This window comes from Haliotis rufescens, unplaced genomic scaffold, assembly GCF_023055435.1.
Source record: "Haliotis rufescens isolate VD_foot unplaced genomic scaffold, xgHalRufe1.0.p SCAF_49, whole genome shotgun sequence".
Lineage (NCBI taxonomy): Eukaryota > Metazoa > Mollusca > Gastropoda > Lepetellida > Haliotidae > Haliotis > Haliotis rufescens.
In genome coordinates, this window is record NW_025964212.1 from 2,316,549 (window position 1) to 2,331,161 (window position 14,613).

General features: G+C 43.2%; 1 protein-coding gene across 1 annotated transcript in view; it reads left to right on the plus strand.

Moving 5' to 3' along the window:
- Positions 1–14,613, plus strand: part of LOC124115653 (gamma-aminobutyric acid type B receptor subunit 1-like) — a 33,174-nt gene that overhangs the window by 576 nt on the left and 17,985 nt on the right. The window contains exons 2-5 of the mRNA XM_048383488.1: positions 5,266–5,403; positions 8,836–9,006; positions 10,033–10,134; positions 13,473–13,559. Coding sequence (XP_048239445.1) covers positions 5,266–5,403; positions 8,836–9,006; positions 10,033–10,134; positions 13,473–13,559 — 498 coding nt within the window. The remainder of the gene's footprint in view (positions 1–5,265; positions 5,404–8,835; positions 9,007–10,032; positions 10,135–13,472; positions 13,560–14,613) is intronic.

Below are 14,613 nucleotides of genomic sequence, written 5' to 3' on the forward strand. Positions count from 1 at the left end.
GTGATAATGGCCCGTCGTCAAGTAATATGAGGGCATTATCAATTTACAGTGGCCCGCTCATTTCTGATAACATGCGGGCGTTTTTATGATAATTCTATCCATTTTAGCTATAACAACTTATAAACAACTTTCTTACACTTGAAGAACTACGTCATTATTGTGGACTGTGCTACCTCTATCAAGAATCTTGCAATTCCATTGGTTATCCGTACCACGTGACGAAACAACACATTTCAATGAGGTCTTTGAGAGGCATTTAGACTTTGTGAGACTTTCATACGACGTCCCAGGGCTACTAAACTAGCTCTAAAACGTCGTATAAATAATAAAAGAAGTTGCTATCCATTAAAAAGTGTCATGAATATAAATTTTATTTCAATGTGGACCCCCAAATTACGTGACTTCAAATATTGACTCGTCATATGATCAATATTGACGAGAGGTGTAACGATATAATGTGGTCGCAATATGATACGCGTCGTGATACTACGTGTGCGGTACGATTCGTATCCTGATACAGTTTTATTTCAATAAGTTTATAATCTTTCTTTTCCGTCAATCACAGGTCGTTGGACAGTTCAGCATTTTAAATCTGTTATTTTTCATGTGTTTTTACATCAATAAAACTTAAAATCTAATGTATCGTATGTATCGTATGTATCGTATGTATCGTGATACAGGGGCTGTAAACCGATGTATTGTATCGCGGGCTTCGTATCGTGATACAAGGCTGTATCGCCGTATCGTTTCATCACTGGGAGCAGAATAGGTCTTACCCATGCCGTAAAAGGCGACTCTGCTTGTCGTAAGAGGCGACTAACAGGATAGGGTGGTCAGGCCCACTGACTTGGTTGATGCATGTCATCGTATCCCAATTGCGTGAAATATTACTTACATAGTATGAAGAACAAAGGCTATCTTTAAATAACCCGAACGTGTATTACCATTAGATTTCCCAGAATCATCCCACAGAGCGCTGTACCAAATTCTAATTCAGTATCAACAGCAATTAACCTTTCCTTAATACCCAGTTGTCTAAGGCGCCGGGATTCGCTGTGCAAAATTGCGTCCCTTGGGCACGCCAGGAACCTATGATTGTGGGTTCGAATCCCGGTTCGCCCAAATTATGTTTCTAGGTATGTCAGCACTATACCCGTGCTCGTGGGTTTCACTGAAGTGGTAAACGTCTGAGACCTGCATCACTTCGGGCTTTCCTCCCACATTAAGCTGACACGCCGTGATATTACTGGAATACTGTTAAAAGCGGCGTTAAACCCAACTCACTCACTCACTAATACCCTGGAAGTCTCTGAATGCCGTATTATAAACATTAAAAGCAGCTACGTTTTTTTTTCGCATTAATTTGCAATCTCCAACGTTGACACCAATCCGCCAACATTAACTGAGCGAGCGCTCATCCGCTGCTGTGAGAGCAATACCATCAGCGTATAACAATAAACTCATTAGTTACCGTCAATATCTACGTACGCCACACTGCAGATGGTTTATTTCTTGTGCTAAATCATTGATGAAAACAGGAAATAATGCCCGGGGCAAGACACAGCCTTGTCTTACTTCGCTAAATACTGGGAACATATAGTCAAGTCTCGTTAATCCGACATACTCGTTAATCCGACACAATCATATGCAACCAACAATGTCGGATTAACGAGACTTGACTGTGTCAGTCAGACGACCATTGACAAATACACATGATTTATTATTTTTTTATTTGGCCGTCGACGCACCGGGTCCGTATCTTGTCAAAGTTTTGATTTCTCTACCTCCCTTTTTATAGCTGTAATAGAGTTGTGTAAGCAATCTTGGTTGTTTATTAGCGCTGATCGAGTTAATTTGTGATCTGTGTGAGCGCAGATTGGATTTATTTTTAATTGTCAGCTATTAATACAATTAGTAAAACTATTTATTTAATAAACCTGTACAACCATGTACTCTTTATCACTTTATTCTTATTGTGAGACATCCCTGATCATAGGAGCACAGCTCCGCGAGAGTAGGGTATCCTGGTGGTTAAAGCGTTGGTTCGTCACGCCGAAGACCCCGGTTCGATTCTACACATGGGTACAATGTGTGAAGCCCATTCATGGTGTCCCAAGCCGTGATATTGCTGCAATATTGCTAAAAGCGGCGTAAAACCATACTAACTCGCTCATTAATTTCCTGTTATTGATAACGGAATAGCGTGTATATATACACACTATTCCGTTACCAATATATATATGGTCAGTGGTGCTATGTTCAGCGCAAAAGCCATTCTGTTTTACAACCAATTTCACATTAGAGTCAAGCCAATAGGTGAAACGGAGATTCAATAAATTAGACTATAGTTTACATGGAATAGATATCAATGATATACCACGATTACCTAAAGGGTCCCTTACGTTTGTACCGGACTTTCTGATAAGCGGTACACCGCCTCCGTGGTCTTGTGGTAGAGCGTCCGCCCTGAGAGCGGAAGGTCCTGGGTTCGATCCCGGGCCGCGTCATACAAAAAGACGTTAAAAGATTGTACTTGTTGTTACCCTGTCTGGCGCTCGGCATTAAGGGACTAAAACAAGGACCGGTCGGCTCGGAGTCAGTATACTGTGTCTGAGTGGGGTATTCATGTTAAACTGCGGCATGGTATATCAGTGAGCTAGCACTATAAATCGGCATCAGTCCGGACTAGTACAAGCAGCCACACACACACATACACGTGCATGCACGTCGCTATATAAGTGCAATAATCTTGGACGCGATGTTAAACCCAATTTCACCTCACCTCACCTCTGATAAGCGGTAGAATACTATCACGCCACTTTTCTGGACAGATGTCATCATTAAAGCAATATGTAAAAATGGTGAACAAATAAAGTAACACAAGAATTGTTTTTCAGCGCTTCACCCCACTTTCCCCACTGATACACAAATGAAGGGTTCGGCTAGATCAGCATTTCTGATACACGATGACGAAGTAACAATGCAATGCATGATATACCATGAGTGGCTGAACCAATCAAGCATTACTAATACACCAATAACGGGCTTAACCATACACAGATTACTGATGACGAATGTAACAGTCTAAGCATTACTTGTACACCATGTCAAATTTAATAATGCAAGCATTACTGATACCAGACAAGCATTACTGATACACCGATAGATTTCCTAACCATTCAATCGGTGTGTCAGACATGCTTGCGTGGTATACCATGTCCTAACCATTAATTCAGTGTGTCAGAAATTCTTGCGTGGTAAACCATGTCCTAGCCATTAAATCGGTGTGTCAGACATGCTTGCGTGGTATACCCTGTCCTAACCATTTATTCAGTGTGTCAGAAATTCTTGCGTGGTATACCATGTCCTAACCATTAATTCAGTGTGTCAGAAATTCTTGCGTGGTAAACCATGTCCTAGCCATTAAATCGGTGTGTCAGACATGCTTGCGTGGTACACCATGTCCTAACCATTCAATCGGTGTGTCAGAAATGCTTGTCAGTAAACCATGTCCTAACCATTCAATCGGTGTGTCAGAAATGCTTGTCAGTAAACCATGTCCTAACCATTCAATCTGTCTGTCAGAAATGCTTGTCAGTAAACCATGTCCTAACCATTCAATCGGTGTGTCAGAAATGCTTGTCAGTAAACCATGTCCTAACCATTTAATCGGTGTGTCAGACATGCTTGTCAGTAAACCATGTCCTAGCCATTCAATCGGTGTGTCAGAAATGCTTGTCAGTAAACCATGTCCTAACCATTCAATCGGTGTGTCAGAAATGCTTGCGTGGTAAACCACGTCCTAACCATTTAATCTGTGTGTCAGAAATGCTTGTCAGTAAACCATGTCCTAACCATTCAATCGGTGCGTCAGAAATGCTTGTCAGTAAACCATGTCCTAGCCATTCAATCGGTGTGTCAGAAATGCTTGTCAGTAAACCATGTCCTAACCATTCAATCTGTCTGTCAGAAATGCTTGTCAGTAAACCATGTCCTAACCATTTAATCGGTGTGTCAGACATGCTTGTCAGTAAACCATGTCCTAGCCATTCAATCGGTGTGTCAGAAATGCTTGTCAGTAAACCATGTCCTAACCATTCAATCGGTGTGTCAGAAATGCTTGCGTGGTAAACCACGTCCTAACCATTTAATCTGTGTGTCAGAAATGCTTGTCAGTAAACCATGTCCTAACCATTCAATCGGTGCGTCAGAAATGCTTGTCAGTAAACCATGTCCTAGCCATTCAATCGGTGTGTCAGAAATGCTTGTCAGTAAACCATGTCCTAACCATTCAATCTGTGTGTCAGAAATGCTTGCGTGGTAAACCATGTCCTAACCATTCAATCGGTGTGTCAGAAATGCTTGTCAGTAAACCATGTCCTAACCATTCAATCGGTGTGTCAGAAATGCTTGTCAGTAAACCATGTCCTAACCATTCAATCGGTGTGTCAGAAATGCTTGTCAGTAAACCATGTCCTAACCATTTAATCGGTGTGTCAGACATGCTTGTCAGTAAACCATGTCCTAGCCATTCAATCGGTGTGTCAGAAATGCTTGTCAGTAAACCATGTCCTAACCATTCAATCGGTGTGTCAGAAATGCTTGTCAGTAAACCATGTCCTAACCATTCAATCTGTCTGTCAGAAATGCTTGTCAGTAAACCATGTCCTAACCATTTAATCGGTGTGTCAGACATGCTTGCGTGGTATACCATGTCCTAACCATTTAATCGGTGTGTCAGACATGCTTGCGTGGTATACCATGTCCTAGCCATTCAATCGGTGTGTCAGAAATGCTTGTCAGTAAACCATGTCCTAGCCATTCAATCGGTGTGTCAGAAATGCTTGTCAGTAAACCATGTCCTAGCCATTCAATCTGTGTGTCAGAAATGCTTGTCAGTAAACCATGTCCTAGCCATTCAATCTGTGTGTCAGAAATGCTTGTCAGTAAACCATGTCCTAACCATTCAAGACCCGTGAAGATTCGGGGTAGAATAGGTCTTCAGCAACCCATGCTTGTCGTAAGAGGCGGCTGTGCTTGTTGTAAGAGGCGACTAACGGGATCGGGTGGTCAGGCTCGCTGACTTGGTTGATGCATGTCATCGATCCCAATTGCGTTGATCGATGCTCATGATATCAATCACTGGATTGTCTGGTCCAGACTCGATTATTTACAGGTCGCCTTCATATAGCTGGACTATTGCTGAGTGCGGCGTTAAACAACAAACAATCAATCAAACCTAACCATTCAAGCATTCCTCAACAGTGTCATACAGGGATCGGCGTCAACAGCATGTACCGCAACCTCTACAACCCGCCAACGAAGGTCATCATGTACGGACCAGGCTGTTCCTTCGTGACGGAAGCCACTGCGCAGGCGTCCCACATGTGGAATCTCGTCCAGGTAACAGTGAGCGCGGGGATATTATTTTACGCCGCTGTTGGCCATATTACAGCTTTACCACGGCGACCAGTAAACAATCAAATCAAGTTTGCCAGTAGCGCCGGAGCGTTCTTTCGCTTTATGTCCTTAAAATAAGCGATCAAGAAATGTCTGAATTGGCTATAACACAGGTCATATTCAGGAAGAGTGAGTGAGTGAGTTTAGTTTAACGCCGCTTTAACAGTATTCCAGTTATATCACGCCGTGTCAGCTTAATGTGGGAGGAAAGCCCGAAGTGATGCAGGTCTCAGACGTTTACCACTTCGGTGAAACTCACGAGCACGAGTATGGTTCTGACAAACCTAGAAACATAATTGGGGCGAACCGGGATTCGAACCCACAATCATAGGTTTCTGACGTGCCCAAGGGACGCAACTCTGCATAGCGAATCGCGGCGCCTTAGACGGCTGGGCCACCCGTGCCCCCCCAATCAAATCGATGCAAACAAGTGGTCGAAAGAATGAACAACCACCGGCATTGTCGGTGTATAATGCCAATACAAGACTGGGTCCAACCGATCTCATTGGTCGGTTCTGATGACAAGCACAGAGTACAGAACACACTCTGCCCCGGTTACCGGCGGATACTAGTATGTCCAGGAATGCCGTTTGTCGCCAGCGTGTAATTGTTATGTTTATATTCACTGTATTTTCATACACAATGCGCTGAAAGGTGAAAACAAGTCACCCTCTACCTCTTCCTGAATAGCGGCCACGGGTGGCCCAGTCGCCTAGGGCGCCGCAATTCGCTGTGCAGAGTTGCGTCCCTTGGGCACGCCAGGAACCTATGATTGTGGGTTCGAATCCCGGTTCGCCGCGATTATGTTTCTAGGTTTGTCAGCACCATACCCGTGCTCGTGGGTTTCACCGAAGTGTTTAACGTCTGAGAACTAAATCACTTGGGGCTTTCCTCCCACATTAAGCTGACACGCCGTGATATAACTGGAATACTGTTAAAAGCGGCGTTAAACCTAACTCAGTCACTCATTCTTCCTGAATATGACCTGTGTTTTAGCCAATTCAGACATTTCTTGATCGCTTATTTTAAGGACATAAAGCGAAAGAACGCTCCGGCGCTACTGGCATTCAACGTTGCCGTAAGCGATACTATTGGAATAAATTCCTTTTCGTTAAAGCATTAACGTTGTATCTTTTGACAATCTAATTTTGAGTCAACGATTCCCGTCTTTATATCTTTATGTCAAATAGAATTAAACTCTACCATTAAAGCATGTCCGATACCCGCAGTCTGTTAGGCGTATCGAACACCGAAACATATCATTCAGGCATTATAAAGCTGGGTTTTTTTCTATTTTCTGTTCAAATGCCTACTTTTCGGCGTCCTCGATTACCAGTGCATCGTAATATTTCCATTTTGCACTATCAGTACCCTTGACCTATTCCTCCCTGAAGCTTGATTTCAGAAGTCATGTCACAATATCTCTCATTTCGGGTTAGAATTGGTCGTCAGCAACCCATACTTGTCGTAAGAGGTGACTAACGAAATCGGGTGGTCACCCTCGCTGACTTGGTTGATGCATAATTATCATCGCATCAGTTGCGTAGATCGAAGTCGATGATGTCAATCACTTGATTGCCTGGTCTAGATTCGATTATTCACAGACCGCCGTCATATAGCTGGAATATTGTTTGGTGTGGCGTTAAACAACAAACAAACAAATCTTATTTCCTTGTCTTTGGCGATGATAAGTTTGACTATGGGACGCATTGGTAAAGGAAGCATGCACTGTCAATTTGATCATATTGTTTTGGGTTTAACGAGAAATGTCTTGACGGGTCTTTTTCAATGTTATAAAGTGTACTATAGCCTTATAGGCTGGATATTACTTTTAATAGGGTGAATGTTTGTATGAGTCATGTAAATGACGGAACGCGAAGATCCGGGGTGGAATAGGTCTTCAGCAATCCATGCTTGTCGTAAGAGGCGACTCACGGGATGGGGTGGTAAGATCGCTGACTTGGTTAATGCATGTCATCGTGTCCCAATTGCGTGGACCGATGCTCATGATGTCAATCACTGGATTGTCTGGTCCAGACTCGATTATTTACAAACCGCCGTCATACAGCTGGAATACTGCTGGGTATCCGTGACATGCTTACCCCTCACCCCACCCCCACCATTCCCCTACATTCATCACACTGTATAACTCTATCCGCCCCCACATGTATCCGTCCTCAACCTAACACCCCTCTCACAATACCTCTAGATCCACCCACTATCATCTACCCGAGGCAAGTGAGTTAACTTACTATAGTAGTCTAGTTTCCACCCTTGCCGAACTAGGCTGGTATTATGGAGTTACATTTTGGCTGGACCAACGAGTCTATGCATAGTCCAATCAAAATCACGCACCGAAATCGGAATCCGGTTCGTAGAGTTTCGTTCAGATTTCGTTCGACTGCAGGATTTGCAAAGCATGTGCACCGCTAACTCGTTGTCAACAGATATTTTCGAAATCTTTTCATGTTTTTAATCAAGGTGATCACGTGATTTGATGCACTTCGCGATGTAAAACTCGTTTAACACAAAATAGATCTTGATTATCGATCAGATCGTCTTGATTGGGCGCCACCGTTTTGTTTGAAACAAATGCAAGTGATACGAGAGGTTGAATCTGATTGGTCAATAGGAGAGGCATAGAAAGGACATAACTCGTAATAGCCACTGGTGGCGCTACGATCGAGCCCAGGAATTCAAGCCTAGTTCGGCAAGGGTGGAAACTGGACTTTTAAAGTCAGTTAACTCTCTTGCCTCGGGAAGATGGCCCACTTTATCTATAAATGAACTTGTAGTTGGGAAGATGTTAGCCTGAGCATTAAGACGGAAAAGGAAGCAGAGATATTCTACAACACGTTCGTTGTATTTGAGACGACACGCATGAAATCGATTACTGGGGATAAAGCTGATCGTTTCAATCTCGGTGTAATTTGTGTGGATGGCTTTTGTTGGCACCGTGTCGTTCGAACAAAGCTATCACGGCAAATGGATCCAGGGTATTTATAATCGTAGAATAAAGATAGTATGTGCTTGATAATCAGTATAACTAAGGATTCACATAAATATAGAACATCAGGGGGTAACCAGTCTCGATTATCCGACAAAACCGATTGCATTGGGCGTTAAAGGTAAAATAGCAGGGCAAATGATGTGAATCACGTACAGTAAACTACGGTTATAACGAACTCAAAGGGACTACTAATTTTAGTTCGTTATAACCGCAGTTCGTTATAAGCATATATACATCATAACTACAGCAAATAGTCGGGACCAAAAAAGTAAGTTCGTTATATCCGTCAGTTCGTTATAAGCGTGTTCGTTATAACCGTAGTTTACTGTATATGATCCAAGTACTCACATACCTTTGTGTTCCAGATATCATGGGGGTCAATCTCACCGGCGTTGTCAGATAAGACCAAATTTCCACGTTTCTTCAGAGCCAATCCCCCTGAAGTGGAAGTGAACCCGGCAAGAATCCAGCTTTTCAAGAGATTCAACTGGGCCAAGATTGCCACCATCCACGAGTCTTATGAACTTTTTTCTGCGGTATCAACATTTTATTTATATATTTTCCTCCTCTTCGTGCAATTGTATGACACTAAGGTGAGGTGAGGTGAAATTGGGTTTAACGTCGCGTCCAAGATTATTGCACTTATATAGCGACGTGCATGCACGTGTGTGTGTTTGTGTGGCTGCTTGTACTAGTCCGGACTGATGCCGATTTATAGTGCTAGCTCACTGAGATACCATGCCACAGTTTAACATGAATACCCCACTCAGACACAGTATACTGTCTCCGAGCCGACTAGTCCTTGTTTTAGCCCCTTAATGCCGAGCGCCAGACAGGGTAACAACAAGTACCATCTTTTAACGTCTTTTGGTATGACGCGGCCGGGGATCGAACCCCGGACCTTCCGCTCTCCGGGCGGACGCGCTACCACTAGACCACGGAGGCGGCCTGTATCACACTAAGACTATCAACGCTTGTAACACTGGCCGCCAGTTGCCTGACACCATGTTTCATTTTAAGTATATTTCGGACATAACTGACACATGTATGAGATCGGTTCCGGAGCATACACTAATTAACAAATCGATCTCAGCCTCGAGACTATGATTCCCCACACTCTTACAGTGTGTTTCTTGTCGACCTACAAATGTACATCCCATTTTGACCCTTGAAGTTTCGGGGCAGAATAGGTCTTCAGCAACCCATGCTTGCCGTAAAAGGCGACTATGCTTGTCGTAAGAGGCGACTGACGGGATCGGGTGGTCAGGCTCATGACTTGGTTGATGCATGTCATCGTATTCCAATTGTGTAGATCGATGCTCATGATGTCAATCACTGGATTGCCTGGTCCAGACTCGAATATTGATGAATGCGGCGTTAAACAACAAACACAAATAACACATGTGATTGTGGATTTTAAGTGGTAAACGCCTAAGATCTGCATTACTTCGGGATTTTCTCCCACATTAACCTGACACCAAGTGGTAGAAGGGAAAAACCGTTGAACCCAAATCTCTGTCATTCAACCAGTAACTGAGTGAAGATGATATTGTCTTGACTAGCCAACAGAGGACTTGCTGCACAGAATCCAAGATGAAAACATGACTGTCATCAGATCCGAAATCATCACAAAAGACCCTGCATTTCAAGTTGCCAACTTGAAGGTAAATAGACAATGCTTGTATAGTAAACTACGGTTATAACGAACTGACGGATATAACGAACTTACTTTTTTGGTCATAGCTAATTGCTGTAGTTATGATGTATATATACTTATATCGGACTACGGTTATAACGAAATAAAATTACCAGTCCCTTTGAGTTCGTTATAACCGTAGTTTACTGTAGTCCCTTTGAGTTCGTTATAACCGTAGTTTACTGTACTTCTCTACTGTAACGTTTATTTAGGAGACAAACGCATTTTGTTTCAAGTGTAAATAAAGGCGACAAAATCGTTTTCCATAATCATAATACATTTATGCTATAAGTAGCATCCAGTGTACGATTCCGACTAAATCATAAGCATGGCTATTTGAAACGCTACGCTGTAAAGACTGTGTTTAAAATGGAAACACATACAAGATACGTTGAAACATGTTTAAAATGTTTGAATATGTTTCGAATTTAAACATGTTTACATGTAAGACATGCTATATATTTAAGACATATATATATATATATATATATATATATATATATATATATATATATATATATATATATATATTGAAATTAGACGTGGATATCAGATTCACAGGCACTTTTGCAAAACACATTTTTTCCACACTTTTAGCCAACTTGGTACAATATTACTAGTTAATGATGACTAGGACATTAACACTTGTGACGACAACAGTCTCCGTAGCCCAGTGATAGCAGCATTAGGACTAGGACATTAACACCTGTTACGACAACAGTCTCCGTAGCCAAGGGGGTAGCGGCATTAGGACTAGGACATTAACACTTGTTACGACAACAGTCTCAGTAGCCCAGGCGGTAGCAGCATTAGGACTAGGACATTAACACTTGTTACGACAACAGTCTCAGTAGCCAAGGGGGTAGCAGCATTAGGACTAGGACATTAACACTTGTTACGACAACAGTCTCCGTAGCCCAGGGGGTAGCGGCATTAGGACTAGGACATTAACACTTGTTACGACAACAGTCTCCGTAGCCTAGGGGGTAGCAGCATTAGGACTAGGACATTAACACTTGTGACGACAACAGTCTCCGTAGCCCAGGGGGTAGCAGCATTAGGACTAGGACATTAACACTTGTTACGACAACAGTCTCCGTAGCCCAGGGGGTAGCAGCATTAGGACTAGGACATTAACACTTGTGACGACAACAGTCTCCGTAGCCCAGGGGGTAGCAGCATTAGGACTAGGACATTAACACGTGTGACGACAACAGTCTCAGTAGCCCAGGCGGTAGCAGCATTAGGACTAGGACATTAACACTTGTTACGACAACAGTCCCCGTAGCCCAGGGGGTAGCAGCACTAGGACTAGGACATGAACACTTGTGACGACAACAGTCTCAGTAGCCCAGGCGGTAGCAGCATTAGGACTAGGACATTAACACTTGTTACGACAACAGTCTCCGTAGCCAAGGGGGTAGCAGCATTAGGACTAGGACATTAACACTTGTGACGACAGCAGTCTCAGTAGCCCAGGCGGTAGCAGCATTAGGACTAGGACATTAACACTTGTGACGACAACAGTCTCAGTAGCCCAGGCGGTAGCAGCATTAGGACTAGGACATTAACACTTGTGACGACAACAGTCTCAGTAGCCCAGGCGGTAGCAGCATTAGGACTAGGACATTAACACTTGTGACGACAACAGTCTCAGTAGCCCAGGCGGTAGCAGCATTAGGACTAGGACATTAACACTTGTTACGACAACAGTCCCCGTAGCCCAGGGGGTAGCAGCACTAGGACTAGGACATTAACACTTGTGACGACAACAGTCTCAGTAGCCCAGGCGGTAGCAGCATTAGGACTAGGACATTAACACTTGTTACGACAACAGTCTCCGTAGCCAAGGGGGTAGCAGCATTAGGACTAGGACATTAACACTTGTGACGACAGCAGTCTCAGTAGCCCAGTGATAGCAGCATTAGGACTAGGACATTAACACTTGTGACGACAACAGTCTCAGTAGCCCAGGCGGTAGCAGCATTAGGACTAGGACATTAACACTTGTGACGACAACAGTCTCAGTAGCCCAGGCGGTAGCAGCATTAGGACTAGGACATTAACACTTGTTACGACAACAGTCTCAGTAGCCCAGGCGGTAGCAGCATTAGGACTAGGACATTAACACTTGTTACGACAACAGTCTCCGTAGCCCAGGGGGTAGCAGCATTAGGACTAGGACATTAACACTTGTTACGACAACAGTCTCCGTAGCCAAGGGGGAAGCAGCATTAGGACTAGGACATTAACACTTGTGACGACAGCAGTCTCAGTAGCCCAGGCGGTAGCAGCATTAGGACTAGGACATTAACACTTGTGACGACAACAGTCTCAGTAGCCCAGGCGGTAGCAGCATTAGGACTAGGACATTAACACTTGTTACGACAACAGTCTCAGTAGCCCAGGCGGTAGCAGCATTAGGACTAGGACATTAACACTTGTGACGTCAACAGTCTCAGTAGCCCAGTGATAGCAGCATTAGGACTAGGACATTAACACCTGTGACGACAACAGTCTCCGTAGCCCAGTGATAGCAGCATTAGGACTAGGAAATTAACACCTGTGACGACAACAGTCTCCGTAGCCCAGTGATAGCAGCATTAGGACTAGGACATTAACACTTGTGACGACAACAGTCTCCGTAGCCTAGGCGGTAGAAGCATTAGGACTAGGACATTAACACTTGTTACGACAACAGTCTCCGTAGCCTAGGCGGTAGAAGCATTAGGGACTACAAATCAAGAGGTTACAGGTTCGAATCCCGCCGAGGTTTAAAAATCTATGAGTTAATAAATGTGTTGTTGCTCTATAACACAGTCACTTCTGTATCCCCATTAAACGCTAACAAGGCACCCCTTTTTAAATTACCTACAATGTATTTGAAGGGGGGTCTATACATTTAGACCCTAAACACAATTCTAAACATGTTAAGGTCTAAAAATGTCAAAAGTATGGGACAAGGAACGTTTGTGTTTAGGATCTAAACAATTTTTTACAGTGTATGTGTTTGAGAAAAGGTGAGCGCACCCTGCCTCGCCGATGGCACCCGTCAGAAACACATGCAATGGCAAGTCAATGTTTCACCTGAAACAATATGGGATGATATGGTAAAGTCAAAATAGGGAATTAAATCGGCATAAGTTTTGTCACTGTTGTAAACTTGATCAAACAACTTTTGAGCAAGAGTCGTGTGACACTCTTTGAAATCTTCGTACTGCAGAAATGCAGTACACATTATTACACTGTTTGAGTAGCTTGCACCGGATTGGTGTTTAATTCGCAGTTCAATTACATTTTGTCAAGATAATGTTAACTTTCTTTCAGGAGAGCGATGCCAGAATCATAGTGGGCAGTTTCTATGAAGGCACGGCCAGAAAGGTGTTCTGCGAGGTAAGTGAGTGAGTTGGGTTTAACGCCGCTTTTAACAGTATTCCAGTTATATCACGGCGTGTCAGCTTAATGTAGGAGGAAAGCCCGAAGTGATGCAGGTCTCAGACGTTTACCAGTTCTGCGAGGGTAGTTTATTAAGCATTATAATTATGTGCATAATCCGAGTGAGTCTACGGTTTTCTCCCGGCTTTTAGCAATATTCAGTCAATATCACGGTGGGGTCACCCTTTTAACGCTTTAACCTCAAGACTACCCCATTGCTCCTTTCACATTAGTAATTAATGTCATTTCATGGAATATGTGGACAAACGTTAACGTCAACTATACATATTGCGGTATATGTAAAATATGGGTCAATCATGCCATTAATCAATAAAGGCAATATACCAAAATACTACCGTGCAAATTATTAACATGTTGTATTTGTAATTGTGCTATAACATGTTTATCAGAATGCGCCTTTGTTTTAATAAAAACCACTTTGCAACAATGTAATTTTTGTGGAAAGCAATTGTTTTTAACAGTTTGAAACATAATTATTTCAAATGGTCGGTCCCTCGTGCCATGTATAAAAATTTTGCTTATTCCATGGATGAGAAAATCAAGAATGGAATCATATGGTGTACCATCGTAAAATAAAACACGGGCTTTGGGCAAGACGAGCGTACGAATCAACACAAAGGTTACCAAGCCCAGCTTTAATTTGGCCACCCCTGAAGATCCGGGGTAGAATACCCCTTGTCTTCAGTAACCCATGCTTGCCGTAAAAAAGTGTCTATGCTTGTTAAAAGGCGACTAACGGGATCGGGTGGTCAGGCTCGCTGACTTGCTTGATGCATGTCATCGTATTCCAATTGCGTAGATCGATGCTCATGATGCCAATCACCGGGTTGTCTGGTCCAGGCTCAATTATTTACAGAGCGCCGTCATATAGCTGGAATATTGCTGAGTGCGGCGTTAAACAACAAATCAACAATCCAACCAACCAAATTGCGTAGATTGGTGCTCATGATGTCAATCACTTGATTGTCTGGTCCAGACTCAATTATTTACA